The 23020-nt window shown below is 40.1% G+C and overlaps 6 protein-coding genes and 3 long non-coding RNA genes across 18 annotated transcripts; 5 read left to right on the forward strand and 4 right to left on the reverse strand.

Moving 5' to 3' along the window:
- The first annotated feature begins 120 nt into the window (after positions 1-120).
- On the forward strand, positions 121-5220 carry LOC144211335 (putative nuclease HARBI1). 2 transcript variants are annotated; one of them, XM_077738493.1, is made up of 4 exons: positions 121-1024; positions 1216-3254; positions 4388-4555; positions 4731-5220. In XM_077738493.1, exons 1-2 carry the CDS (start codon positions 358-360, stop codon positions 1620-1622), a joined length of 1074 nt encoding a protein of 357 aa, XP_077594619.1. In that variant the 5' UTR covers positions 121-357; the 3' UTR covers positions 1623-3254; positions 4388-4555; positions 4731-5220. The 2 variants fall into 2 exon arrangements, 1 of the variants encoding a protein (XP_077594619.1); XR_013329583.1 differs by lacking the exons at positions 121-1024; positions 1216-3254 and adding an exon at positions 3677-3777.
- LOC144211336 (receptor-type tyrosine-protein phosphatase H-like) lies at positions 1910-3646 on the reverse strand. Of its 5 annotated transcripts, none has more exons than XM_077738494.1 (8): positions 3329-3590; positions 3157-3247; positions 3032-3093; positions 2829-2963; positions 2635-2757; positions 2355-2515; positions 2139-2274; positions 1910-2044 (listed from the first exon to the last, which is right to left on the reverse strand). In XM_077738494.1, the coding sequence occupies exons 1-8, from the start codon at positions 3494-3496 to the stop codon at positions 1985-1987; spliced, it is 936 nt and encodes a 311-aa protein (XP_077594620.1). In that variant the 5' UTR covers positions 3497-3590; the 3' UTR covers positions 1910-1984. The 5 variants fall into 5 exon arrangements, with proteins under 5 accessions (XP_077594620.1, XP_077594624.1, XP_077594625.1 ...); XM_077738495.1 differs by having other exon boundaries at positions 1924-2044; positions 2139-2269; positions 3329-3592; XM_077738498.1 differs by lacking the exon at positions 2635-2757 and having other exon boundaries at positions 3329-3646.
- Positions 5221-6135: 915 nt separating the features above from the next.
- Positions 6136-7564, forward strand: LOC144211340 (uncharacterized). Of its 3 annotated transcripts, none has more exons than XR_013329584.1 (4): positions 6136-6609; positions 6674-6876; positions 7175-7320; positions 7375-7564. It is a non-coding gene; the product is annotated as an uncharacterized LOC144211340 (long non-coding RNA). The 3 variants fall into 3 exon arrangements; XR_013329586.1 differs by having other exon boundaries at positions 7396-7564; XR_013329585.1 differs by having other exon boundaries at positions 7492-7564.
- Positions 7565-8362: 798 nt separating this feature from the next.
- LOC144211887 (uncharacterized) lies at positions 8363-12369 on the reverse strand. Its single transcript, XR_013329675.1, has 3 exons — positions 9927-12369; positions 8543-8614; positions 8363-8461 (listed from the first exon to the last, which is right to left on the reverse strand). It is a non-coding gene; the product is annotated as an uncharacterized LOC144211887 (long non-coding RNA).
- On the forward strand, positions 10119-11505 carry LOC144211886 (ferritin, lower subunit). The gene is made up of 5 exons (XM_077739418.1): positions 10119-10286; positions 10347-10451; positions 10717-10863; positions 10948-11073; positions 11178-11505. Exons 2-5 carry the CDS (start codon positions 10350-10352, stop codon positions 11325-11327), a joined length of 525 nt encoding a protein of 174 aa, XP_077595544.1. The 5' UTR covers positions 10119-10286; positions 10347-10349; the 3' UTR covers positions 11328-11505.
- Positions 12370-12576: 207 nt separating the features above from the next.
- Positions 12577-15809, forward strand: syt5b (synaptotagmin Vb). Of its 2 annotated transcripts, XM_077739413.1 has the most exons (8): positions 12577-12721; positions 13468-13674; positions 14285-14460; positions 14521-14619; positions 14702-14869; positions 14937-15285; positions 15400-15533; positions 15600-15809. In XM_077739413.1, exons 2-8 carry the CDS (start codon positions 13473-13475, stop codon positions 15807-15809), a joined length of 1338 nt encoding a protein of 445 aa, XP_077595539.1. In that variant the 5' UTR covers positions 12577-12721; positions 13468-13472. The 2 variants fall into 2 exon arrangements, with proteins under 2 accessions (XP_077595539.1, XP_077595538.1); XM_077739412.1 differs by lacking the exon at positions 12577-12721 and having other exon boundaries at positions 13357-13674.
- LOC144211888 (uncharacterized) lies at positions 14515-16846 on the reverse strand. Its single transcript, XR_013329676.1, has 3 exons — positions 16600-16846; positions 15369-15419; positions 14515-14628 (listed from the first exon to the last, which is right to left on the reverse strand). It is a non-coding gene; the product is annotated as an uncharacterized LOC144211888 (long non-coding RNA).
- Positions 16494-20100, forward strand: dnaaf3l (dynein axonemal assembly factor 3 like). The gene is made up of 10 exons (XM_077739415.1): positions 16494-16752; positions 17401-17507; positions 17577-17670; positions 17743-17897; positions 17967-18152; positions 18501-18746; positions 18821-18953; positions 19027-19141; positions 19362-19436; positions 19532-20100. The coding sequence occupies exons 1-10, from the start codon at positions 16671-16673 to the stop codon at positions 19674-19676; spliced, it is 1338 nt and encodes a 445-aa protein (XP_077595541.1). The 5' UTR covers positions 16494-16670; the 3' UTR covers positions 19677-20100.
- On the reverse strand, positions 19790-22981 carry LOC144211885 (troponin T, slow skeletal muscle-like). Of its 2 annotated transcripts, XM_077739416.1 has the most exons (13): positions 22784-22981; positions 21561-21592; positions 21460-21473; positions 21356-21379; positions 21233-21251; positions 21096-21156; positions 20842-20958; positions 20685-20762; positions 20502-20615; positions 20293-20402; positions 20128-20218; positions 20006-20046; positions 19790-19931 (listed from the first exon to the last, which is right to left on the reverse strand). In XM_077739416.1, exons 2-13 carry the CDS (start codon positions 21581-21583, stop codon positions 19886-19888), a joined length of 738 nt encoding a protein of 245 aa, XP_077595542.1. In that variant the 5' UTR covers positions 21584-21592; positions 22784-22981; the 3' UTR covers positions 19790-19885. The 2 variants fall into 2 exon arrangements, with proteins under 2 accessions (XP_077595542.1, XP_077595543.1); XM_077739417.1 differs by lacking the exon at positions 22784-22981 and having other exon boundaries at positions 21561-21697.
- Positions 22982-23020: the final 39 nt, after the last annotated feature.

Consider the following 23020-nt stretch of genomic DNA (forward strand, 5'->3'; position numbering starts at 1 on the left):
AACGAAACAGCTAAAAAAAAATATGGGTGCTATTCCACTCCACCCCACAGGAGAGCGCTAACGAAACAACTCAAAAATATGGGTGCTATTCCACTCCACCCCACAGGAGAGCGCTAACGAAACAGCAATAAATACGGAGAAAAGAAATGATTCCATACTCCAACCCACAGGAGAGCGCTAACGAAAAGCTACAAAAATACGAAGGGGAAAATCACACTCCACCCCACAGGAGGGCGCCAACGAAGCATCGGCGCGCTCCAGCACCCAAGCGATGGAAGTAAACAACGCTCGCACCCGGTCATTCTGCATGTGGTTTTAACTTTTTTAATGTTTTAAAGCCAGATCAGGAGCGACCAAATGTCGGATCCTTTAGCAGTGAGGTTTGCGGTCCAGTCAGAGCTTCTGGGCCACGGCGAGGAGTTTGACTCCGAGTCGCGTCGTTGTTTTGACCATTATAATGACAGCGCGTTGTTTGAACTGTTCCACCTTACGCGGCCCTGCCTGGAGTTCGTGGTCGACATGATGCGCGTCTGCATGAAAAAGAAAATGCAGCTAAGCCCTCTTTCCTTGGACGCCATGATTCTGGTAACCCTGAATTTTTACGCACGGGGCTTCCACTCCTCTTCGATTTTGAAACGCTTCGACCTAAACACAGACTGCGAGGACATAGTACTGAGCGTGTCCGACGTGGTGGCCGGCCTGTCCGAGCAGTTCATTTCATTCCCGCAGACGCACAAGGCCAAAGTGGGCATCGCACACATGGTGGAGGACTTTTGTGGGATCCCCAACACGCTCGGTCTGCTCATTCCGGCTCACTTTCGGCTCACCGACGGGGCCCGGGAGTTGTGCGTCAACTCAATGGGCTACACGTCAGTGGTCAGCCAGATGATTTGCGATCTGGATGGCAATATACTCAGCGTGGAGCAATGTTGTGCGGGCAGCACCCGGGAGAGAGACCTGTGGGGGACTTCGCTCACTGGACGAGAAATCGAGGAAGAACTCTACGGGCGATACTGGGTCGTAGGTAAGTGGCAACCTGTCGAAAATGGGATGCTCAAAATAGCCTGCCCGCTTAGTTCATGCATTACGGTAATTCCATTCAAAACGGTGAAGCAGCGGTGACTGCTGTGATTTTTGGCATCGCTGCTTAACTTATCAATGTGTTGATACTGATTTTGCTATTTTATTTGATTAATTCCAATTATTTCCTTATAGGAGGGGAATGCTACAACTTAAGCAAACGCGTGCTGACCCCCGTCACCGGACCAAAAACAGATTCACAGAGGAACTACAATGTGGCACACGCCAAGCTCTACAAGGTGGCACAGAACATGTTGCGCTGCTTGAAATGGCGCTTCAGGTGCTTGACTCAACTGGGCTTTGCCCAACACAAGTTGACCAAAATCATCAAGGTCTGCTGCGTCTTGCACAACATTGCCAAGAAATTCTCCGTCCCCATGCCGCACGGGATGGACAAGTTTCAGGACCCACAGCCCAATAACTTGTGCGGCGAGTGGACTGATATTTGCCCCGATGCGTTGAGAGCCCGGCATGAACTTATCGAGTATAATTTCTCTGTTGTGAAAGGCCAAGGGGAAGAGGAATTCGACTTTCACGATTGACAAAAAGATTTTTATCTCCATTTTAAATTTTGTGGACCCTTTTGAAATTGAAGTATTCTCTGTATTGAAAGTTGGAGTTTTTAGATTTTTAAGCATTATTTGGTCTCCTGCAGTGTCATTTTATGCTTTTTTTAAATATAACTGACCGAATAGGCAGTATTGTAAATGAACATATACATTAATTATAACAAGTGGTAAAGGGTTTAAATAATGTGTAGTTTGTACCAGCTAAAACTAGAAGCTAATTTTAACACAAGTTAAAAAGTGGCAAAACGGCAACATAGTTTATCTGATAATTTATTTGGTTTCCATCCTCCATTGCATTTTTATCAATAATATCAGTCTTCTGATATAAGCTCTTATTACTGCCCTTGAGACTTCAGATAATCCATGATGCACTGGTGCAAAAAAACATACTGGGACTGTAAAGAGAGCACAATAACAACTTAGTTTGTAAAGTGGATGTCACATAAAACAATTTCAATGAGGAAAAGCATAGTACATAATTGCCGCTACCTCAGTTTGCACCATATGTGGGCGCCGCATTCTCATGTTGTGTACGAGAGCATTGATGCTGACTTCCTTGTCCCTGTGCAGCTGTTGAAGTAAAATATCTAAGGCTATAAGTGTGCCTGTCCTGCCCACTCCTGCACTACAAGACAAAAAAATATCCATCATGTCATATTCATTGTTTAATTACAGATCACTATTTTTATTTTTCCTGTTTCATACCTGCAGTGAACCACGGCTGGGGCTTTGGTTCTGCTTGCGTCCATGTGTTGTCGGATGAGACCTCGGAATTGGATGAGGACATCGGTGCAATGAGGGACTCCGTGGTCGGGCCATGCAGTAAAGTGGAAATGTTTAACTGTCCTCTCTTCTGAGCTGTTCTTCTAAAAAAGAAAAAAATACATTCAGTTTATGGTACACAAGAAGAGCATTTTTTTTCTTCAAAATGTGGTGGTCTGCCATGTAAATGCATTCAAGTGCAAATTTTGATGCTAAATCATACATGTTTTACTCTGAACTCCCTTAACGTCCAGCTCTTATCTTGCTGTTCGGACATAGTGGTGACCGTCAATCGTACATGCTGACACGACTTTCCGTGCTCCGGCCAGTAAAGTTCGCATTTAGTCTAGAAAACATGCATTTAAAAGTGACAAAGAAGTTCTGAAAATCTTGTAGTGTTTCTACAATGGAACACACCCGTATTCCTTCTTTGCAGTTGGTCACCATGACGACAGTATTGACTTTTTGCTCCCAGATCATTTTCCAGAAGTCGCTGACCGTCGAAGGCAGAGGACCTTGAGTGGCGATGTACTCCCGTGGGCTGTTGAAACCCTTTTTCACATCATGTGGACGTCAACGCTTTAACACCCCAACATCACCCACCACGTAAACGTACTTACCGCCATGTATGAGGCATTAATGTAGTCCAAATTTCCACCTAACTTGACTCTGCTCCTGTCGTCTGTTCAAAGGAGAAACCAGTTATGTAGTGGAAAAACGTGCCCTTCGTCGGTCACGGGCCTACACGGCAGCACGTTGGTGAAGCGGTTTTTCTCCATGTTTTCATCCAAGAGGGCAGCGTCTTGAGTGTGTTCGATCCCGACGAGAGCGAGGCTCTGCATGGTAAGTTTTGGGGTTTAGATGCCAGGGAAAAGAAACAGACTGCTCATTTTTGATAGCCATTCTTTTTCCAGCACCTCGTATTCGTCGCTGAAACCCCGGTTCTGATTCCTACTCAATTTTTCAACGTGGCTGGGGAAATCTGCCAGAGAGATTTCTCTGCAGCCAGAAAAGTACAAGCATTTCACCTTGTTGTTGAAAAGGGAGACAAAAGACCCCATACATGAATGTGAAGGAACCTCCATGGAAATGTAGCCAATTGATAGCCAGCTAAATTATGGTCCTTTGAGCTAGAAGCAGTTTGGGCCATATCGGGCATCAATGGTTTAGCGGCGGGGGGCTTTGAAGCGATGTCACCGCATCATCGCTTTTGATCGTGCGACTTCATGTTTGATCTTGATCGCTTTCGTCCAATTGGCAGGTGTATCATGTTTATGGCATAATACATTGAAAATGCCTGATCTCTGAACCTTTGTAGGATCGGGCCTGCTTAGGACGTGGATGGGAGCCTGCCTAGGGATACCAGGTGCTTTGAGATCTTAAGTTAGTATTTGGAATTAGCTCAGTAGTTAGTGCATCTGCCTCACAGGTCTGGTGTCCTGGGTTCAATTCCCGGTGTTGCAAACTATTGTTACCAAGGGGAATGAGATAAAATGTTAAATTATTCGCTTGGCCCATTAGAAGTAGTGAGATCTCTTATGTTCATGTTCTATCGGGGGCCGTGGCCTAAGTAGTTAGCACATTGCCCTCTAAACTTCACTTCTTTTGCCGTGTTGGTTCAAATCCCGGTCTGTCCTGTGTTCAGTTTGGCCTTTGATTTTGTGTCCAATATCAGCACACCACTGCTAAGTATCAATAAAGTGTAGTATTTTAAAGGATTATACCCCCCCCCCACTGACTAATGCACATTATAATGAAAACAAAGTATTTTTTTAACTATGAAAGCCCAATCAACACGTATTTGCAGCCCCACCCCACCCACTGACTAATGCATGTTATTATGAAAACAATGTATTTTTTTTAAGTATTAAAGTCCAACCAAAAAGCATTTACAGCCCCTCCACACAAACATATACTGACTAATGCACGTTATTATGAAAAGAAAGATATATTTTTTATCTGTCCTTTTTTAATAGGCGTGTCCGAAGCCAGAGTTCAAATAGTCGACGTCAGACGCCAAACGGGCTTGATGCGCCAGGAGGCATGATGGCGGCCGTCCGTGCGTGCACTGCAGAGCGGCTCAAAAGTGACGATTTGCCGACGAAATCCTGCCAAACTTCTCGCTGAACGACGCTGCACATTTGGTACCTTGTCATTTGGGGTTTTCAAACCCCCAGTTCTCGTCTTAAGAGTGATTTTTGACGACGCGATGTAGCCCCACGTGTATGCAGACAGCAAAATGTTTGCAAACAAATTGGCTACATTGCGTTAAACGATCGCTCCTTGTTTAAAAAGAAATCATTTCATTGTGTGTTTCAGCCACTCAACGAGCACAGACTGCTGGGAAACATCAAGAATGTGGCCAAAACGTCCAGAAAGGAGCAGCTTGTCGACGCCATAACAGCGAGTCATTCTCAAATCGTTCTGATTTTCTCCATCCGTGTAATATTTAAACGCCAGCGTTCGTTCAGTGTTCAGGGCTTTGCGCAATTGGCTCGATTTTCATCATGATACATTGAAATATTTTTTAAATAACAAAAAAAACTGAGGATTAGTCACCCACACGTCATTAGTGGATGTGTAAGGAATATACAGTAATCCCTCGATTATCGCGGTTGATGTAGACCAGACATAGCTGTGATAAATGATAAACTGTAAAGTAGGCTCATCCCTTTGAAGTAAAATTAAAAAATATGCTGTAGTGGCAGGTGAAGGAGTAGCTTCAATGTGGCTTTTCACATCTTTCTGAACTTACAAAAAAAAATCTGCCATGTAGTGGAACTGAACATAAATAAATTATAAACTTTCACCCCTTTAACTTTTTAAAGACTTCGACCTTTTTCATATTAGTTTTAAATGTGGTTTTGACAAAACAAATTTAACAGTAGTGCAGGTGTCATTCTTGACTCATTTAAACATAAGAAAAACAGAAGCTCTTTGTATATTTAATTTTTTAAAGAATGATTGGATTTGAAATTGACTGAAAACTTGAGGCAGAAGTAGGCTTTATTTTAACCTTGTAGACCCCTGTCCAGTGTTTTCAAATTTCCCACCACATGATCCTGATATATTTTCGTGGAGGAAAACAGACGATCGTTTTTTAGTCTCTACAGCAGACTGTCTAATATTGCCTTTTGGCGCTAGTCTGTACTTTAATCTATTGTGCCTTCACTCTTTTTTTGGTTTCCTGCCTATGTACAGACAGGCACGGGGCAGAACCAATTTGAGTTTTTTTTTTTCATTTTTTTTCATTTAACTTTGTGTATTGACCCCCCTTTTTTTGTTTTCCAGATTCCACCTGAGGGGGACCAGGTTTCCTGCCATGGTAGAGGCTCAGGCACCCCAATCTGAGTTTATTTCCCCTCCAGAATCCACCCAAGGGGAACCAGGTTTCCTGCCTATGTTGAGATTGGTTCTGCCTGAGCCTATCTCGACATGGGCAGGAGACCTGCTCTCCTTGGCTGGAATTCTGAAAAACTAAAAAATTGGGTCAATACATAGTTAAATAAAAAAAAACATTTCCAAGGTCTTACCTTTTTATTTTGAAAAAACTCATAGATTTGTTCTGCCTGAGCATATTGATGAGTTTTTTTCCAAAATAAAAGGTAAGACCTTGTGAATGTTTTTATTTTATTTTTCAGAATTCCCCCCAAGGGGACCAGGTTTCCTGCCTATGTTGAGATTGGTTCTGCCTGAGCCTATCTTGACATGGGCAGGAAACCTGGTCGCTTTGGGGGGAATTCTGAAAAATAAAATAAAAACATTTCCAAGGTCTTACCTTTTTATTTTGAAAAAACTCATAGATTTGTTCTGCCTGAGCATATTGATGAGTTTTTTTTCCAAAATAAAAGGTAAGACCTTGTGAATGTTTTTTTTTTATTTTTCAAAATTCCACCCAAAGGGGACCAGGTTTCCTGCCTATGTTGAGATTGGTTCTGCCTGAGCCTATCTCGACATGGGCAGGAATTCTGAAAAACCAAAAAATTGGGTCAATACATAGTTAAATAAAAAAAAACATTTCCAAGGTCTTACCTTTTTATTTTGAAAAAACTCATAGATTTGTTCTGCCTGAGCATATTGATGAGTTTTTTCCAAAATAAAAGGTAAGACCTTGTGAATGTTTTTTTTTTTATTTTTCAAAATTCCACCCAAAGGGGACCAGGTTTCATGCCCCCCTCCCCAGTTTTCAAAATAAAAGGTAAGACCTTGTGAATGTTTTTTTTATTTAACTCTGTGTACTGACTTTTTTTTTTGCTTTTCAGAATTCACCAGAGGGACCTGGTTTCTGCTTATGAACAGATAGGCTCAGGAGCCCCCAATCTATGAAGTTTTTCAAAATAAAAGGTGAGTCCTTCTCAATTTTTTTTATTCAACCCTTTTTCTTGTTTTTCAGAATCCACCAGAGGGACCTGGTTTCTGCATATGAACAGATAGCCTCAGACACCTTAATTTTTCAAAATAAAAGGTAAGCCCTTCCCATTGTTTTTTCAACTAACTTTGTGTACTAACCCCCTTTTTTTGTTTTCGAATCTTCTCCACCCCCTGGTGGAGAAGATTCGATTTTTTACGATGCTGGACCACCAACGGGAACCAATCTACAAACTTTTTCAAAATAAGAGCTGGAGCTTTTATTTTCCAGATTTCCTGCTGGTGACAAGGGGAACTACTTCAGTTTTTCAAAATAAAAGGTGAGCCCTACTCATTTTTTTTTCAACTAACTTTACTAACCACCCCTTTTTCAGTTTTCGAATCTTCTCCACCAGGGGGTGGAGAAGATTCGATTTTTTACGATGCTGGACCACCAACGGGAACCAATCTACAAACTTTTTCAAAATAAGAGCTGGAGCTTTTATTTTCCAGATTTCCTGCTGGTGACAAGGGGAACTACTTCAGTTTTTCAAAATAAAAGGTGAGCCCTACTCATTTTTTTTTCAACTAACTTTACTAACCACCCCTTTTTCAGTTTTCGAATCTTCTCCACCAGGGGGTGGAGAAGATTCGATTTTTTACGATGCTGGACCATCGACGGGAACCAATCTACAAACTTTTTCAAAATAAAAGCTGACATCCTGTTTTCCAGATTTCCACCTGGTGACAAGAGGAATTACTTCATCTTATTCAAGTTTTTCAAAATAAAAGCTTTGAAATGTAAACATGTGTTGGTCTTTATCTAACAAAAAATGCAAGTCATAATTAGAGTTAAAAAACTTTATTTACAAGTAAACATTTGTAGATAAAAAAACAGCAAAAGACTTAGAAAAAAAATGACAAAAAAAGGGGGGATAAACACTTAGAAAAAAAAATGACAAAAAAAGGGGGGATAAACACTTAGAAAAAAAAAATGACAAAAAAAGGGGGGATAAACACTTAGACAAAAAAGGGGGGATAAACACTTAGAAAAAAAAATGACAAAAAAGGGGGGATAAACACTTAGAAAAAAAAATGACAAAAAAGGGGGGATAAACACTTAGAAAAAAAAATGACAAAAAAGGGGGGGATAAACACTTAGAAAAAAAAATGACAATAAAAAGGGGGGATAAACACTTAGAAAAAAAAATGACAATAAAAAGGGGGGATAAACACTTAGAAAAAAAATGACAATAAAAAGGGGGGATAAACACTCAGAAAAAAAATTGACAAAAACAGGATAAACACTTAGAAAATTATTCAGGAAAAGAAGCGGGGGGGATTGACATTCGGAAAATAAAATTTGAAAAAAGCAGGGGGGATATATAATTAGAAAATTAAATGGGGATAAACATTTAGAAGATAAATCTTTAACAATTGGGGAGGATAAACACTTGGAAAATAAAATTTAGAACAAAAATGGGGGGATTAACACTTAGAATATTAGAAGAAAAAAACATTCTTGCTCCAACATTAAATGACAACCTTCTTACTTTAAAGATCTAGTCAAAAAGCTGTGGAAATGAATGGCCAGTGAAATGTCATCATGATTTAGGCTTTTATTGAATTTGGATTTTCAGAAATACAGACACCACATGATGCAAGAGAGACATCTTCAAGTGGGCAACCAAGATACCTCAGGCCTGTTGTGTGGAAGAAAAATAGCAAAAGTTAGAATATATAGAGACTGGAGATTCAACTTTTTTTGTGGGGGTAAGTTTTACCTTGATCAGTCCCAGTCTCCCCTTCTGTAACCTCAAGAGTGATCTAGGCACGCAGAAAGCTGCATCTTGGTGCTAAACAGAGAAAAAAATGCACACAAAAAAGCACAAGTTAGCATATATACAGCCTGGAGATTCAACAGGGAGACTTAGTTTCTTTTTTTTTTTTAATGGGAAGTAATTTTATCTTGATGCTCAACAGTGACAACTTCATTGGGGGTTGCCAACCAATTATAGCATAGAGAAATCTTACAAGAATTTTAATAAACGATCAAGATAAAAAATGAAAATAAGTTAGCGATTAAATATAAAGACTGAAGTTAACAGCTAGGTAGGACAAGGGTGTCAAACTTGGGTTGGTTCGCGGGCCGTAATAAAGTTAACTTGATTTCACGCGAGCTGTACTATTTTTGAAATACTTAGATATTTTTTCTATTTAAATTGGATTTAAAAAACTGCATCGAAAGCCCTAAATATTCAGTTTTTTATAGATCTGAAACAAATGTTTGAGCTTTTATTTTCTTCACGAGGGAAAATATCTTGTAATAATTTGTTTTTCATTTCAAAAGAAAACAATATATTTTGGGGAAAATGTTCAATATTAGTGTGGAAAACTATTTTCAAAAATAAATTTATTTTTAGATTTTACAATATGCTTTTTTTTAAACTTAAAAACACAAAAAGTAAAAAATGGATTAAAAAATACAATTGATTTAAAAAAGGGGAAGATGAGGTAATAGAATATACATGTATAATCTTCATTTAAATCTGATCCTAACAGAAAGTCAGCACTCATGATTTACTTTCTCGGGCCGCACAAAATGACACAGCGGGCCAGATTTGGCCCCCGGGCCACCAGTTTGACACCGGGTGAGCTAGGAGAAAGTTTGCTGAACGGTTTTGTATAGGGCGATTAAATATATAGAATGATGTTAACAGCTAGGAGAAAGTTGGCTTAACAGTTTTGTATATATATTTTTAAAACAGAACAATTACAAATCAGAGAGCGGTGTTTAGCAGTTGCAATGAAAACTCATTACATACACCACAACAGGAACTAAGTCGTGCCTCTGGAATCTAAAGTGAACATTTACCCAGCAAACTGTCGGTTGATGTCTCGGCATTGTTTGATAAAAGTCTTGCTACACGACTCAATAATGGAGGGAAAACAGACAACATAAAGTCAAATTGTGACGCTAAAGCGAATACTAACGAGGAACATATGGCACAGAGCCGGTCGGGAAAAGAAGCCCAGACTTAAATTGTCGACGGCGTTTTAAACCTGGCATTAATCTAAGAGATTTGTTGGTATTTTGGGCTCAGTTAATAGCTGAAAAATCTCCCGATCGCGTGATAAAAACGCATTTAGGCTACAGAATTGCCCTACCTTGTTGGCGTGGTGTTCGGCGTGCTGTTCGGCGTGCTGGTCAGCGTGGGAATGCCTTCCAAAAAGGAACGGTTAATGCGCATGCGACTAATCAACTCAGCCGTCTCGTCAATAGGCGTAACCACGCCCATATAGATCTTTCTGGAGTCTACCCATATGTAGTATGCTCCCAATACACAGGAGGGCAGTAAAGAGTCAGTATTTGACACAAAGCAAAACAAACATTGCTGCTGCCGGAAGACCAGCCTTTTCCTTTTTTTCCTTTCTTTTAGTGCGTTTTAAACCAAGGGGGCGTCTAACTTGTTTACGCTGAACAATTTTAGAGGACACGGGGAACGAAAAAGTAACATCGAAATCTTGGTGAGCATAACTGTCCCAATATATATTTTCTTGCATAACATTTTGTTCTTTTAAATAAAGAAAATGCAGTCGGCAGTAAGGCAAAATCTCCATGCAGAATGCGAAGGCGACATCAACAAACTCATCAACCTTAAACTAAATGCCTCCTACACCTACCTTTCTCTGGTAAATCTTTCTATTTTTGCATACATTTATAGCTATTACTATTTGAGGGATTACTACGATCCACGCAATTTAGCCAGCCAATCATATACCTTTTGCGCACACACTTGATTTTGTTTACTAACAAGAAACTATGGGGAAAAAATGAGATAAAAATAGATCCGACTAATTCCACGATTACCTCTGGCATAAAATTCACTAGTAAATATAATTATGAAATGTAGTCTGACTTCTCCTAACGATTTTGGTCCATCTTTGTCCATTACAGGGCATGTACTTTGACAGGGATGACGTTGCCCTTCACAAATTCTCCACTTTTTTCTTGGATCTCTCCAAAAAAGAGCGAGAACATGCCGAGAAGCTGCTGGAGTACCAAAACATGAGAGGAGGTCGCATTTTGATGCAGACTATTACTGTAAATGGCCTGTTGTTGTAATAAGTGCAATATAAATGAACATGTAGTATAGGGTGCTTTTGTGACGGGTCAAATTTGATGCAGAAACCAAGTCGAGAAGATTGGAGAGGTGGTCTTGATGCCTTGTCTTTCTCCCTGGACTATCAGAAGGCTGTGAATACTTGTATTTTGGAAGTGCATGTCAAGGCTGACACCCACACTGACCCCCATGTGAGTAAAAAAAGTCTCTCTTACAAAGATCTTAACTACAAAATTCAAGCCATAACAAGTCTCATCATCGACACTATTGATTTTTTATTACTATTTTTTTGCAGCTTTGCGACTTCCTCGAGCAGCATTTTCTCACCGACAGCCACGAGACCATCAAGAAGCTGGGCGACTACACCGGCAGCCTGAAACGCGTCACGGCCTCCGAAAGCCAAGGCTCCTTGGGAGAATACCTCTTTGACAAGCATACCTTGTAACAAGCTCATTCCTAAAAGCAAGAACCAAGTCTGATTTGCACCATCAGGAACGCAAATAATTATTCTTGAGCAAATGTCAACCTGAAAATACCTCAAACATTAGTTCTGGTGCTAAGAAGTTGTATTTTCCTACATTCCTATGGTCAAACATCAAATAAACTACACCTATGCCAGCAAATCACTTTGTTCCTATAATCACTTTTATAGTATGTTCAGAACCTTTTCTCATGTTATATCTGCGCTTATATAACATAGATAACAAGGGGACTTTGCTTAGTGACTTTTTAGTTAGGGCTAAAAGTTAAACATTAGGTACAGGCCTACGGTCAGTTTCCAAATCTAACAAAATGACATGTTTCTGCAAAGATAAGAAAGATCTTGCTAGTGCTTGCCCGACGCATTTTATAATCTTGTCATGCAAAGGCGCACACACCCAAAATGAAACACCCACTGACTTCACTTAGGCCTTCTTAGTCAAATTAAATTTAAAAGCACTCAAATAAACGCCCTACACCATCAATGGAAACCAAATAAGTGAAAATGTACAATATAATGGCCCTTGGAAAGAAACCATAACTACAATTGTGGTCTGCCATTGGACGTCCATTGCTGTCAAAAGCAGCAAATGATTAATGCCTCATTTTATTACATATTTCCCCTCTACATTAGCTACTATAAAAGATCATGCGACAGCGTGCCAGCGGATTATACATCCCCATGCTGGTTTAAATATGAGCACGTGTGTATCGGGATGCAACGTCCACTCTGAATGAAAGTTATTGCTGGATTGGTGTGAAAGCGCTCGCAAAGCTACACTGAGGAGATTAGCAGAGGCTTGGCTCCGCTAAAGCAGGCATGTTCAAACTACGGCCTGCTGCCCAGTTTTTATTGGCCCGTATCACAGAATATGGCCCATGTAAGAAGCTGCAGTTTGGCTTATATTGTTGTACTTCCCAGGTCACTAGATGGAGTGAGTCAATTAAACAGTACATCTCTCAAAATAAACATAGGAAACTGTATAGAATTTCAGCATTTTATCGATTTATCTCAAAGAGGAAAGTCATAACTATTGTTTGGAATATGTGAGTTTCAGTCCAAAAAAAAAGGAGACTGCCGATTCGTGGTCACAATCAAATGGCCGTCAAGCAACAGATGTTTGATCACTATTCTGATATTTCAAGGAGGGGAGGTAGTGATGGTGATGGAAAAGGGGGGGGGGGGGGGGGGGGGGGGATTAAATCGCGTCACTGCTATGGTGATTTGCCAGGGCTTTAGCTTTGATGGAAACGGGCGTATCGAGGGAATGATGGACATCTGAGAGCTTTACAAACGAAATATCCACAGATTTTTATAAAATTGTCAACAGAACGTGGATAAAAGGAACATATCTACAGGTAGGATGGATGTTGTTTTGTCTTAATCCATGAAATAAGAGAGAAATGTCAAAATGATTCATTATATCTCAAATACATTAGAGAATTTTGAATATTGATAGCCTAAAGCCTACCCTTAACCACTTTGTGTCATTTTGCCAAGTATTTGAATTAAAATGCAATGCATTAATAAAAAAATGTCACAAAATGTGCATACTGTGCATTTTGTTTGTTTTGAACATGTTAAAATAATTCATGACCACCCATTTAGATTCCCAATCAAACTTTACTGTTATTAGCTCGTATATTCAACTAATTTACATTTTTCAAATAAATAAAATGAATTCCTCTGCAAATGCCATTATCAAATGTGGCATCATTGCCCTTGTAAAGGATAATTTGAGAAAAAGCTTTTCACACTATACATTAGATTATGATCGCCATGTTACTAAATGATGGAGGAATTCAACTTTTTATCCTGTGTCTGGATTATAATATTGTCGAATTAAATCCATAAACGTGCATGCAGATGGAACACAAAAGCAGAGAAAACTATTGGTTGACCGTCAAGGCAAATATTAGTGTGTGTGTGTGTGTGGGGGCAGGACGAGGGGGGGGGGGGGGGGCAAACAGAGGGATTAGGGTCAACCATGTCGAGCTTCTAGCTTAGAGATGTTCTATGCTTCTACGCTGGAGTGCAACGGACATATACAGGGATTACACCAGCGTACGCGTCCACATCGTTATATTCCGCTTTATTTTGCCAGCCGACATGAAGTTGCCGAGCGGCGTCTTTCGGAACCGGAGGGCCGCCGAGTTGCCCGAGAAGGAATCTGAGGAGGCCACGGAGCCGGTGCACCACCACCAGCAGCAGCATCCCGGCGGGGAACCCCACGGCCACTCCGAGCATCATCCCGGCCACGACTATGACCACATGAAGAATAAGTTCATGAATGAACTGGATCACCTTCCCAGTGAGCATGTCCAACATTTACAGTCTGCATTCAATTGCTATGCAAAGTACTTGAGTGACATTAAAATATTATTCATTGATATTATGTCATTGAATAAAAAAAAATACACAATATACTACTAATAATGATAAAGATCCTAACTTCCTTTAAATGTTTGTAATACATATTTTACTCATTAAACCATCTAATTTTCTGAACCGCTTTATCCTCATTAGCATCACGGGGGGTGCTGGAGCCTATCCGAGCTTTCTCCAGGCCACACTGTACATTAGCCACTTGTTAACATATTTACAGAGATTTTAGTAGGCCACAAATTACAGCCCAACCATTGAAACTACATTTTTATTATGCTAAATTTTAATATTTGAATCTTAAAAAAACAACAACCTTCTTCATCCTATTTTTTTATCTTTGGCTGTGTTTTGAAACCTTGAAAGAATTTCTGTACCCAGATGGCGAGTGAACGATTTCAGATTATAGGAGCAAAGGGTAACATAATCCCTAATTCTGAGAGAGTTTAGTCTTTGACTGTTTTTTTTGTGTTGGGATGAACTAGAAGATTAGAAAACTATTCTTCACCATTTATTTTTCTTCTCTTATTTGATCGCAGTTCCCATGTGGGCAGTGGGAGCCATTGTCGTTGTGGTTCTCGTGCTGGTGGCGTGTTGCGTCTTTTGCGTTTTCAAAAAATGCTTCGGAAAGAAAAAAAAGCCCAAGAAAGTACGAGAAAAGAAAGCGGGACGCCGCAGGAAGACAAAAGAAGGCGAAGGAGAAACGGGTGATAAGGTGCCAACAATTATTTCCTTAGATTTTGGGTGAGTACTCACTTTGGCGCCCATTTCGTAGGAAGGCGAGGCGAAGAAGGACGGGGAAGACGAGGAGAAAGAGCAGGAAAAATTGGGCAAACTGGAGTTCTCTTTGGATTACAACTTTACAGATTCCCAGGTGGCCCTCCTGCAACACACAAAGCCAAAACAGTCAAATGGAGGAATTCTTGAAACTGACTCTTGTACTCTTTTGCTTAAAGCTCATCGTGGGGATCCTCCAGGCTCAGGATTTAGCCGCAATGGACATGGGGGGAACTTCAGACCCTTATGTTAAGGTCTTCCTCTTACCAGACAAAAAGAAGAAGTACGAGACCAAAGTTCAGCGCAAGAACTTGTGTCCAGTTTTCAATGAGACGTTCTTTTTTAAGGTTTGAAAAGCCTGATTTCACAAGTGTTTTCATTATTTTAAGGAAATAATTGAATATCTCCCTCTAGATCCCGTATGCAGAATTAGGAGGCAAAACGTTAGTGCTTCAAGTCTTCGATTTCGATCGCTTTTCCAAGCACGATATGATCGGCGATATTAAGATCCCCATGAACAGTGTTGACCTGGGTCAACCCATGCAACAATGGAGGGATTTGGAAAGTGTGGAAAAGGAAGAGGTAAGTCTTCTCTTTTCAATTTGTCGTCATTTTGTACAAAAACGTCTTCCTCTAATGTCTCCACAGGAAAAACTGGGTGACGTATGTATCTCCCTGAGATACGTCCCCACCGCAGGTAAACTCACGGTGAACATCATGGAGGCCAAGAATCTGAAGAAAATGGACGTGGGGGGCTTATCAGGTAAACTAGTGTTTTTGTTAAATGCTGCCATCCAACAGAAAGTGTGACAAATTTATATTTAATGTTAATGAGAACTTATATACCTATTGTTGACATCTTGTCTTCCATCTGAAGATCCCTTTGTGAAGATTGTCCTGCAGCAAAATGGAAAACGGATCAAAAAGAAGAAGACAACAGTCAAGAAAAACACACTCAATCCCTACTTTAATGAGAGTTTTAGTTTTGAAGTCCCCTTTGAGCAGATACAGGTAAATGATATTAAGTATGAATTGTGGTGTTTTAATTTTTTTGTAACTATGTGTTTGCTGATTTAGAAAGTGCAGGTGGTCATCACAGTGTACGACTACGATAAATTGGGGAGCAACGACCCCATCGGTAAAACCTTCATGGGTTACGGAGCAACAGGTGTGGGCCTGCGTCATTGGTCGGACATGTTGGCCAATCCCAGACGACCTGTAGCCCAGTGGCACACGCTTTTGCCCGAGGAGGAGGTGGACGCGGCGGTCAAAGCTAAACCTCGCTAGAGAAAACATTTCAACGTTTTTACATGTGTTTTCCTTTTGAATGTTCTCACACAATCTATGAGAGTCTAATTACCATGATTGAATGACTGAAGTATAATTTGCTGGTAAAGTTGTGAGATATTTTCAACAATATTAACACTACCTTTCTTGCTGTTTTTTTATGTTGTTTATTTTTTTTTTGCAGTAAGGTTTTCCATGCATGAAGTTTCTTTTGGTGAATTGAAAATATTTTTTAAAAGAAAAAGACCCCTTTATGGGTCAATGAGCCCCCCTCTTTATTCATTATTATTATATATAGTATTATTTATTTGTGTATATCTGAAAGTTACCCGAGTTCAAACAAATGTAAATGTGTTTATGTATGAGCATATAGGCAGATGTACTTCATTGTTAGTATTGGAGTATTGTGGATATTTCCTTTTATTCCCGTATTTTATTTCCAAACGTCAAACATTACCATAATAAATCATTTAAAGTAATGATAATATCAGATAAGGAGACAATAAAATGTGTATTGTGTATCCGATGAGGAAAATGTTATTTGAGCGCAGAATAAATTTCCATTGAATATTTTTTGCCTAATGTACCTTCTATTATGTCTGACATTTAATCATAAAAGTCGTGTTTTCTCGAACAAGACGTCAAAGCGTGAATCACTTGAGCGTGCGCTCCAAGCAAAGGTGCGCACGCGCGTATAACACAGAAAACGGTTGCTACGCAACTAAAGAAAAACTCAACTTTTGGTCGTTTGTAGGCCAATTGTCACGTTAAACTTCTTAAAAGTACTCACGGCACGTAGTTCATCCAGGCGGCGTCCTCCAGGAACCTTTTATCGTCACCGATCTCCATCTAAGTTTCATTATGAGCGCCGGGCGGCCATCAGAAGGTGCGGGTTGCATAAACTGGTGGGGTTTTGGTCCAGCTCGAGATCTCATCGGTACAGGTGAGTGAATTCCAATAAAAACGTGGGAACACTTTTAAATTCTATTTTCTTCACCTTACGATGAGCCAAGCCAATATGGTTAATTTTTCATCAGGTAATTTACAGAGATACTGACCCATCAATCTATCAAAATGTGTTTGTACTACGTATATAATACGTTCACAGAAGAAGAAAAACACATGGCAAACGCCAGCCGACGTTTTCTCCCCCAACTCTCGCGTGAACGTGAAAACAACAAGCAGGCGACAATTATGATAAAGCTGGAAAAATATTATTTGTGTTTAACAGCAGAAAAAAATATACTTGCCAGTTAGATAAATAAATCATCTGGGAAAGGCAATGTTGCAATGTTTTCCAGAGTAATTTGTAATATTTTCTGATATTGCATTGAAAATAAACATATTCTAGATGTTTAAATAGTATTATAAACTAATTGATAGAATAAAAAGGGAAATTGCAGGTTGTGAACATTTAATGAGAAGTATATTTTGTTTTAATTGCATAATAAATGACTAATATAATCAATTACAAAATTACAGTAAATACTAGGCAGTTTACTATGGAATTGCTTTTTCAAGAAGTCCAATTTTCTCAGTTGGTTTAAATTCTATTTGTGCCAACACTTTTAACTTTATGTTATAATTTCAGGACCTGTTAGACATGAAGGAGAACTCAACATTTTGCTTGTCGGGAATGGAGACCCAAGACACCTTCTGAAGACCTTGGCCGGCCTTGGAGATGACAACATTCTAAACGTGAGCCTCTTATTTTTCAGGATAACCCAGAAAATGAGAAGCTAAACATCTTCATATGTGTCCATCTAGGTATGGTTGTTTGAAAACTGCATGGAGGTAGTGGCCAGACAGATGCTCCTGCTCTACATCACGCTGACTCCACCAGAAACGATGGGACTTAACGGTAGGTTAAGCGGGTTCTAACTCTTTGTTATGATCCCTAATCCCATTTAACGCAACCTTCCTCCACATTTAGAGAAGACGGAGATGTTCTTGGAGGTATTTGGGAACAGCCTAATTCGTAGTCAGACGGAAGACACGGTGAAACGTATAGCGTCGCAGCTCTTGCTGCACGTCAGTGACCTTCCGGATTCAGACGTGCACCCCTGTTTTAACACCACTCATCTCAAGGTTCTCGCTTGAGTGGAGATGCTTGAACATCTTGTCTGCAAAAAAACTGACTTCTCTAAATGTGTCTAGTTTAAGGAGCGCGATGAACTGGCCAGGATTTTTAAATCATGGATGCAACCCACATCTTCTTCCACAGCCCCTGTCTCCATAGCCAAAGCCTGGGATTACCGAGTCAGGCAGCACCTTGGGACACGCTACGACGCCAAAAGGGGCTGCTTTGACTGGGATCTTACTATGAAGCTATACGAGAAAGGGGTAATAACAATTAACAATAGGGGAGCTAGAATAGTACCTTTTTTTGGTATCCTAGTCCCTTCATAGCCATTGTTTTGTTGATATGCTCTTAAATTAATCCTAAAATGTTTTCCAATTTTAGACTGGAGATTTACCAATCCAGTGATCAAACTTGCCAAACAAAATATTTAACATTTACAGCTATTACAAGTGGACAAGAATCAAATGAGTTCATTTGTATGCCCCTAATCCACTAATATGAGGGTCCAGCTTTGTTCATTGACCACAAGAGGGCGCATCCATATTATTTTAGAATAACTGAAGATATTAACCATATTGGAAAATACATTAAAATGGTTTCATCTACAGGGTAGTGTTATTAACAAGCACCAGTATTTTCGATGGAGATTGAGCGGCCTGGCCTTTGAGCTGAGGGAAGGAGTCTACCAGAGCACCAACCCGAGCTTGCTGTCTTCTCGGGTCTTCAACCAGAGGGGGGACAAAGTGGCCATGAGGGGCTATTGGGGCGATATTGTGTCGAGTCCTTACCTCGCCTTCGGGATTGAAACTGAAGACGAGAGCCTGCTCAAGACACAGAATGGCCAACATGTGAAGGTAAAGGTGTATTCATCCATGATCAAGCCTCAGTGGTCATCCAATCCATTTGACTTGTAATTTTGTCTTTGCAGACGGCACAAGATATTTCTTTCGCAAATATGCAAGTGCTATTCCAATCTTTGTACAGGAGACAAAAATGCACAACTACTCCTGAAGAGGAACCTCCATCCGCAAATATTGAACATCATTCTGTCCCTGTCAGCAGTAAGCGAAATCGCCAAAAACACTAACGGCAAAGATCTGTTCAGTCATTGGACATTGTTCCTATCTTTTTCAGAACTATCACATCTTAAAGGGGTTTCCATCAATTTCCTCCCTTTGGATTCCCTTCAGAAGCTGCCAGAAAAAGAGAAATATGCCCAATTCTTCAACGTCATTCACTTCTCGACTAGGTGACAAATCGAGTATTTTTTACTCTATTCCTCCATAACAATGAGCTTTAAAAAAACCCATTTTTAAACACAGCTGTCCTATTAGGCCTTATGGGATTAAAAACGTGGAGGCGCGTACCACGTAATCTGTCTGAAATCTTTCCGTTTGAATTGCAGCCAATAGATAGTGTTTGTCGTTCACCATGTTTTCTCTACTCTATTCGGTTTTAACGCTCTGAAGCTGCTCGCACCATTTGGGCCCGAAAATCCGTCAGATTGCAGCACCAGACGCTGTGCTTATCGTGGAGTTGGCCAAGTGAGTTCTTTTTTAAATTTAATTATTAAGTCTTGTCACCATGGTGACGACAGTAGAGTGTACATGGTACTGAAACTGTGGTTTGGGATCTTCAGGTACATTTTGGACCTGAATAAAGAGCAAGAAACTGGTTTCACTGAGCAAGTAACCCGCATGTGTCAAGAAGCGGGATTCCAACCATGTGACGGGGCAAACGGTGACGACCTTCATGCTGTTTTTCAACCACACCAGGACAAATAAGATGTCTCCATGGTTTTACTATTTCTATTTCATGGCACATTTTGTTTTAAAAGAAGCGTGGGTTAACTTACCAACCAGTCAGAGTGTAAATTGTCAATGATGGCCAAATTCAAATGCAACGCTGCAATTTATTCCAAATGGGGCAACACTACAAATTTGCTGCTATGTTGCCAAATTCATTTTTTTTTTTTTTACTTGAAACTGCCAGCTCACTTCCAGCGTCCTCCAACCATCCCCTTACCGTGGCTCTTTTTGCTGCTCGGAGAGAAGACAAAGATCCATGAGTATAGGGCAAGTACTCATATGATCAGTGCGATGTGTGGACTCACAACTTTTGCGCATGTTGGATTCTGTTCAGTAGAACGTTGATCTGTATGGAGCAAAAGGAAAATAAATATTTGAAAAGGTGATGGTGAAATCCCTAGTTTGTTGTCACGTTGAAAAGATTCACCTCATATTTCTGCCTCTTCATCTTCTCCGATAAGTCGAATTTTTCTGACTCCAGCTGGAAGATGCACTCCCATATCTCGACGGCTTTTTTCCTAAAAGAAAATAACCTTATCGTTGAGGTGAAAGTGCATTATACTACCTGTGTGATGTTCGGATTGAAAGTGACCTGAGAGCATCCTCTCTCAGCTCATCGATGACCAGCGGCTGTTTCCTCTCTGAAAGTGTCATTTTCTTGATCTCCCTCGCTGTTTGCTTTTTGCCCCGCCTTTGCTCCACCTGGACCAGTTCAGACCGACATATTTTCAACACCGCTTGTCATCATTGATGATGAATGTAGAAAATCACAGTGACAAAAGTGCTAAATGGATCAATAACCTTGGCCAAGAATCCTCCAAAATGTGCACCCATGTTAGACAGCACTTTCTTCTTCTTGGCTTCATCTTCTGCCCTCTTCTTGGCTTCCTCCTCCTCCTTCCTCTGCCTCTCCACCTGTAGACGCCAACATTAAAAGCTCACCCATTCATCTTTTCCAATGTGAAAAATGTCACGGTCAATTACCGCAATTTTGGTCTGTCTGTCACGCTCTTTTTCGGCCCTCACTCGCTGCTGCTCGGCCCTTTCTGCCCGCCGACTCTCCTGAGGCACAAGAAGACAAATATGAATGTTTTATGTACAATGTATCATAAAAATGACAATAACAAAAAATGAGTCTTACAATCCTCGATTTGAGTCCAATGAGCTCCTCCTCTTCTTTTTTCCTGTGCTCAAAGTGGACATCAATCAAGGTTTGGAGCTCCAGGAGGTCTTTTTCCATGCGCTTCCTATGAATATCCTGATGGCAAAGGAGAAATATATAACTTGTAGCAATCTGTCTACATGTGTTGCTTTAACATGTATATACCATTAATATTACTGTCAGTGATGGAGATTGGCATTAAGGGCAAAAAATAGTTTAAAAAAAAAACGTACATCAAAGTCCACCCGTTCGCCTTCAGGGATCTTTGGGGGAGCGAGTTGTGTGGCAACTGGCCTGTAAAATATGAATTTTAATCTTTAGCAGATATACATGCAAAGTTTAACACAATAAGATTAGACTTGATGCTCACTTGTGCTTTGGTCGCTCTCCTTCAATATGTAAAGCAAAAAATACAACAACAAAAAACTAGGCTTTTAATACATCATATAAACAATTGAAGATGACCCCAAAAAATCCTCACATACATCCTTACCTCCTTCTCCATGCTCGTCTTCATCTGTAACGCAAAAAAAGCCTCAAAAGTGATGATTGAGCACAAAAGGATTATAACTTTTACCCCAAATTAAAGGTACTTACCCTCTTGGTGCACTCTAGAGCAGAAATAGACATACATTAAGCCTGTGTTTGTTTTTTGTTTTTTTAAGTCAAACATGATAAACTTGTGGCAATTCACTCACCCGGGCTCTTCTAAATCAGACATTTTGACACACTGAAACACACAAATAAGTCAAAAATTGAAAACTTAATCAAATTCCAGTAATGGATAAACATACAGAATACACATCATCATAGATACTATAAAAAGTCAACACAGCCCTATGTGAATGATCACAGTCAGCCCTCCTAGCCTAAAGGGATTGAACTTCTATCATCAAAAGCAGTGAATGAGTTCAAATGACTGTTTCTGTGTTCTAAGATAACAGAGCGCTGATCTCGGGATAGGAGAGATAGACGGCAGTTGAGTCACACCACTCCAATAACAGTGAGGAATTATGCGGGCGACCATTCTTTGTTAATTTGATTTACTCCAAAGGACTTGGTGCGAGTGGGCTTTGAACTTGGCACTTTACACTAGCCGGACCTCCTATTACTGTTTAATCTACTTGTGTTGTTGGACTTGTCATAGTCAACATACTTTCTTCAGCCAGAAGAAATATAATAAACATTTCAGGCACTCACTGTAATTTCACTAAGCATTGAATTATATTATTCAGTGATTATTAGTTAAAATAGTCAGCACTTTTTTAGGACAAGGAATGAATGAATAAAATATTTGGGATAATTGAGCTCCCTTTAAGTTGGAAAAGTATCAACATATCTCCCACACTGGCCATAAAAGTCTGATTTAGAAAATGTCTGTGTTCTCTGTCACATACAGCATGTTGACAATGGTTGCCTAAACGATTAATAACATGAATGATGGCCTTACATAGTTGCGAGCTTTGGCAAAGCATGAAGCGCATTCAGACCATGTCAAGAGTGTGAGCAAGGGATACTAGTTAAAAGTCAAAAAGCAAACAACGATGAAGATCAGACATAAATAAACAAGTGAGGAATTAGAAGCAGTTAGGATAATTTTGGGATCTAAATCATTTAAATGAGTTACGATGCAGCAATTGAAGCGAGTGCTGAAATACTTTTGGAAACAAGTAGGCAATATAATAAGCATAGCAAAATCATAACACTTTCCAAATGATAATATCGTTGTCCGTAATCTGAAATCACTACATGCAGTATTCCTTTTTAAAGGCCAATTTGCATGTGATGACAGAATAATTTTTAGGACTGTTGTTGGCTTTTCCTCTGAAGAAAATAAATTTAGACCTGATAACTATTCCAACCCATACGAAATACTCTTGAAAATGACCTCAAAAAGCTAGAGAAGAGTCATTGTACATACCAGTTTAGTGTCAAATGGGCGTCAAGGCGTAATGAGCAGACTGTGGCGGATGCCGCTTCATTTATAAAAGGCTCCGGTGGGGTGACAAGTGGGGGACGTGGAATAAAAATGAGCTTGTGGATTATTGGCGGCTTTTAGGGGCTGAAGGCCAATTCTGGCGGAGCGGTTTGGGATCGAGCGCCTCATTGCTGAGCTCACAGCTGAAATAAGAAGACAAAAAAAGACAGGTGCTGGGAG

Source organism: Stigmatopora nigra, chromosome 18 (assembly GCF_051989575.1).
Source record: "Stigmatopora nigra isolate UIUO_SnigA chromosome 18, RoL_Snig_1.1, whole genome shotgun sequence".
Lineage (NCBI taxonomy): Eukaryota > Metazoa > Chordata > Actinopteri > Syngnathiformes > Syngnathidae > Stigmatopora > Stigmatopora nigra.

What these genes read in the sequence shown, in the direction of transcription:
- LOC144211335 (XM_077738493.1), top strand. Translation starts at nt 358, where the DNA reads ATGTCGGATCCTTTAGCAGTGAGGTTTGCGGTCCAGTCAGAGCTTCTG. An exon ending in CGGGCGATACTGGGTCGTAG is followed by an intron (nt 1,025 to 1,215) that starts GTAAGTGGCAAC and finishes ATTTCCTTATAG; the next exon opens with GAGGGGAATGCTACAACTTA.
- LOC144211336 (XM_077738494.1), bottom strand. Translation starts at nt 3,496, where the DNA reads ATGGAGGTTCCTTCACATTCATGTATGGGGTCTTTTGTCTCCCTTTTC. An exon ending in ACTGCAAAGAAGGAATACGG is followed by an intron (nt 2,758 to 2,828) that starts GTGTGTTCCATT and finishes CATGTTTTCTAG; the next exon opens with ACTAAATGCGAACTTTACTG. An exon ending in CACATATGGTGCAAACTGAG is followed by an intron (nt 2,045 to 2,138) that starts GTAGCGGCAATT and finishes CTCTCTTTACAG; the next exon opens with TCCCAGTATGTTTTTTTGCA.
- LOC144211886 (XM_077739418.1), top strand. Translation starts at nt 10,350, where the DNA reads ATGCAGTCGGCAGTAAGGCAAAATCTCCATGCAGAATGCGAAGGCGAC. An exon ending in CCTACACCTACCTTTCTCTG is followed by an intron (nt 10,452 to 10,716) that starts GTAAATCTTTCT and finishes TGTCCATTACAG; the next exon opens with GGCATGTACTTTGACAGGGA. An exon ending in ACACCCACACTGACCCCCAT is followed by an intron (nt 11,074 to 11,177) that starts GTGAGTAAAAAA and finishes ATTTTTTTGCAG; the next exon opens with CTTTGCGACTTCCTCGAGCA.
- syt5b (XM_077739412.1), top strand. Translation starts at nt 13,380, where the DNA reads ATGCTTCTACGCTGGAGTGCAACGGACATATACAGGGATTACACCAGC. An exon ending in TGAACTGGATCACCTTCCCA is followed by an intron (nt 13,675 to 14,284) that starts GTGAGCATGTCC and finishes ATTTGATCGCAG; the next exon opens with TTCCCATGTGGGCAGTGGGA. An exon ending in TCCCCTTTGAGCAGATACAG is followed by an intron (nt 15,534 to 15,599) that starts GTAAATGATATT and finishes TTGCTGATTTAG; the next exon opens with AAAGTGCAGGTGGTCATCAC.
- dnaaf3l (XM_077739415.1), top strand. Translation starts at nt 16,671, where the DNA reads ATGAGCGCCGGGCGGCCATCAGAAGGTGCGGGTTGCATAAACTGGTGG. An exon ending in TCATTCTGTCCCTGTCAGCA is followed by an intron (nt 18,954 to 19,026) that starts GTAAGCGAAATC and finishes TATCTTTTTCAG; the next exon opens with AACTATCACATCTTAAAGGG. An exon ending in CTTATCGTGGAGTTGGCCAA is followed by an intron (nt 19,437 to 19,531) that starts GTGAGTTCTTTT and finishes TGGGATCTTCAG; the next exon opens with GTACATTTTGGACCTGAATA.
- LOC144211885 (XM_077739416.1), bottom strand. Translation starts at nt 21,583, where the DNA reads ATGTCTGATTTAGAAGAGCCCGG. An exon ending in ACAGACAGACCAAAATTGCG is followed by an intron (nt 20,616 to 20,684) that starts GTAATTGACCGT and finishes TGGCGTCTACAG; the next exon opens with GTGGAGAGGCAGAGGAAGGA. An exon ending in TGAAGAGGCAGAAATATGAG is followed by an intron (nt 20,047 to 20,127) that starts GTGAATCTTTTC and finishes TGCTCCATACAG; the next exon opens with ATCAACGTTCTACTGAACAG.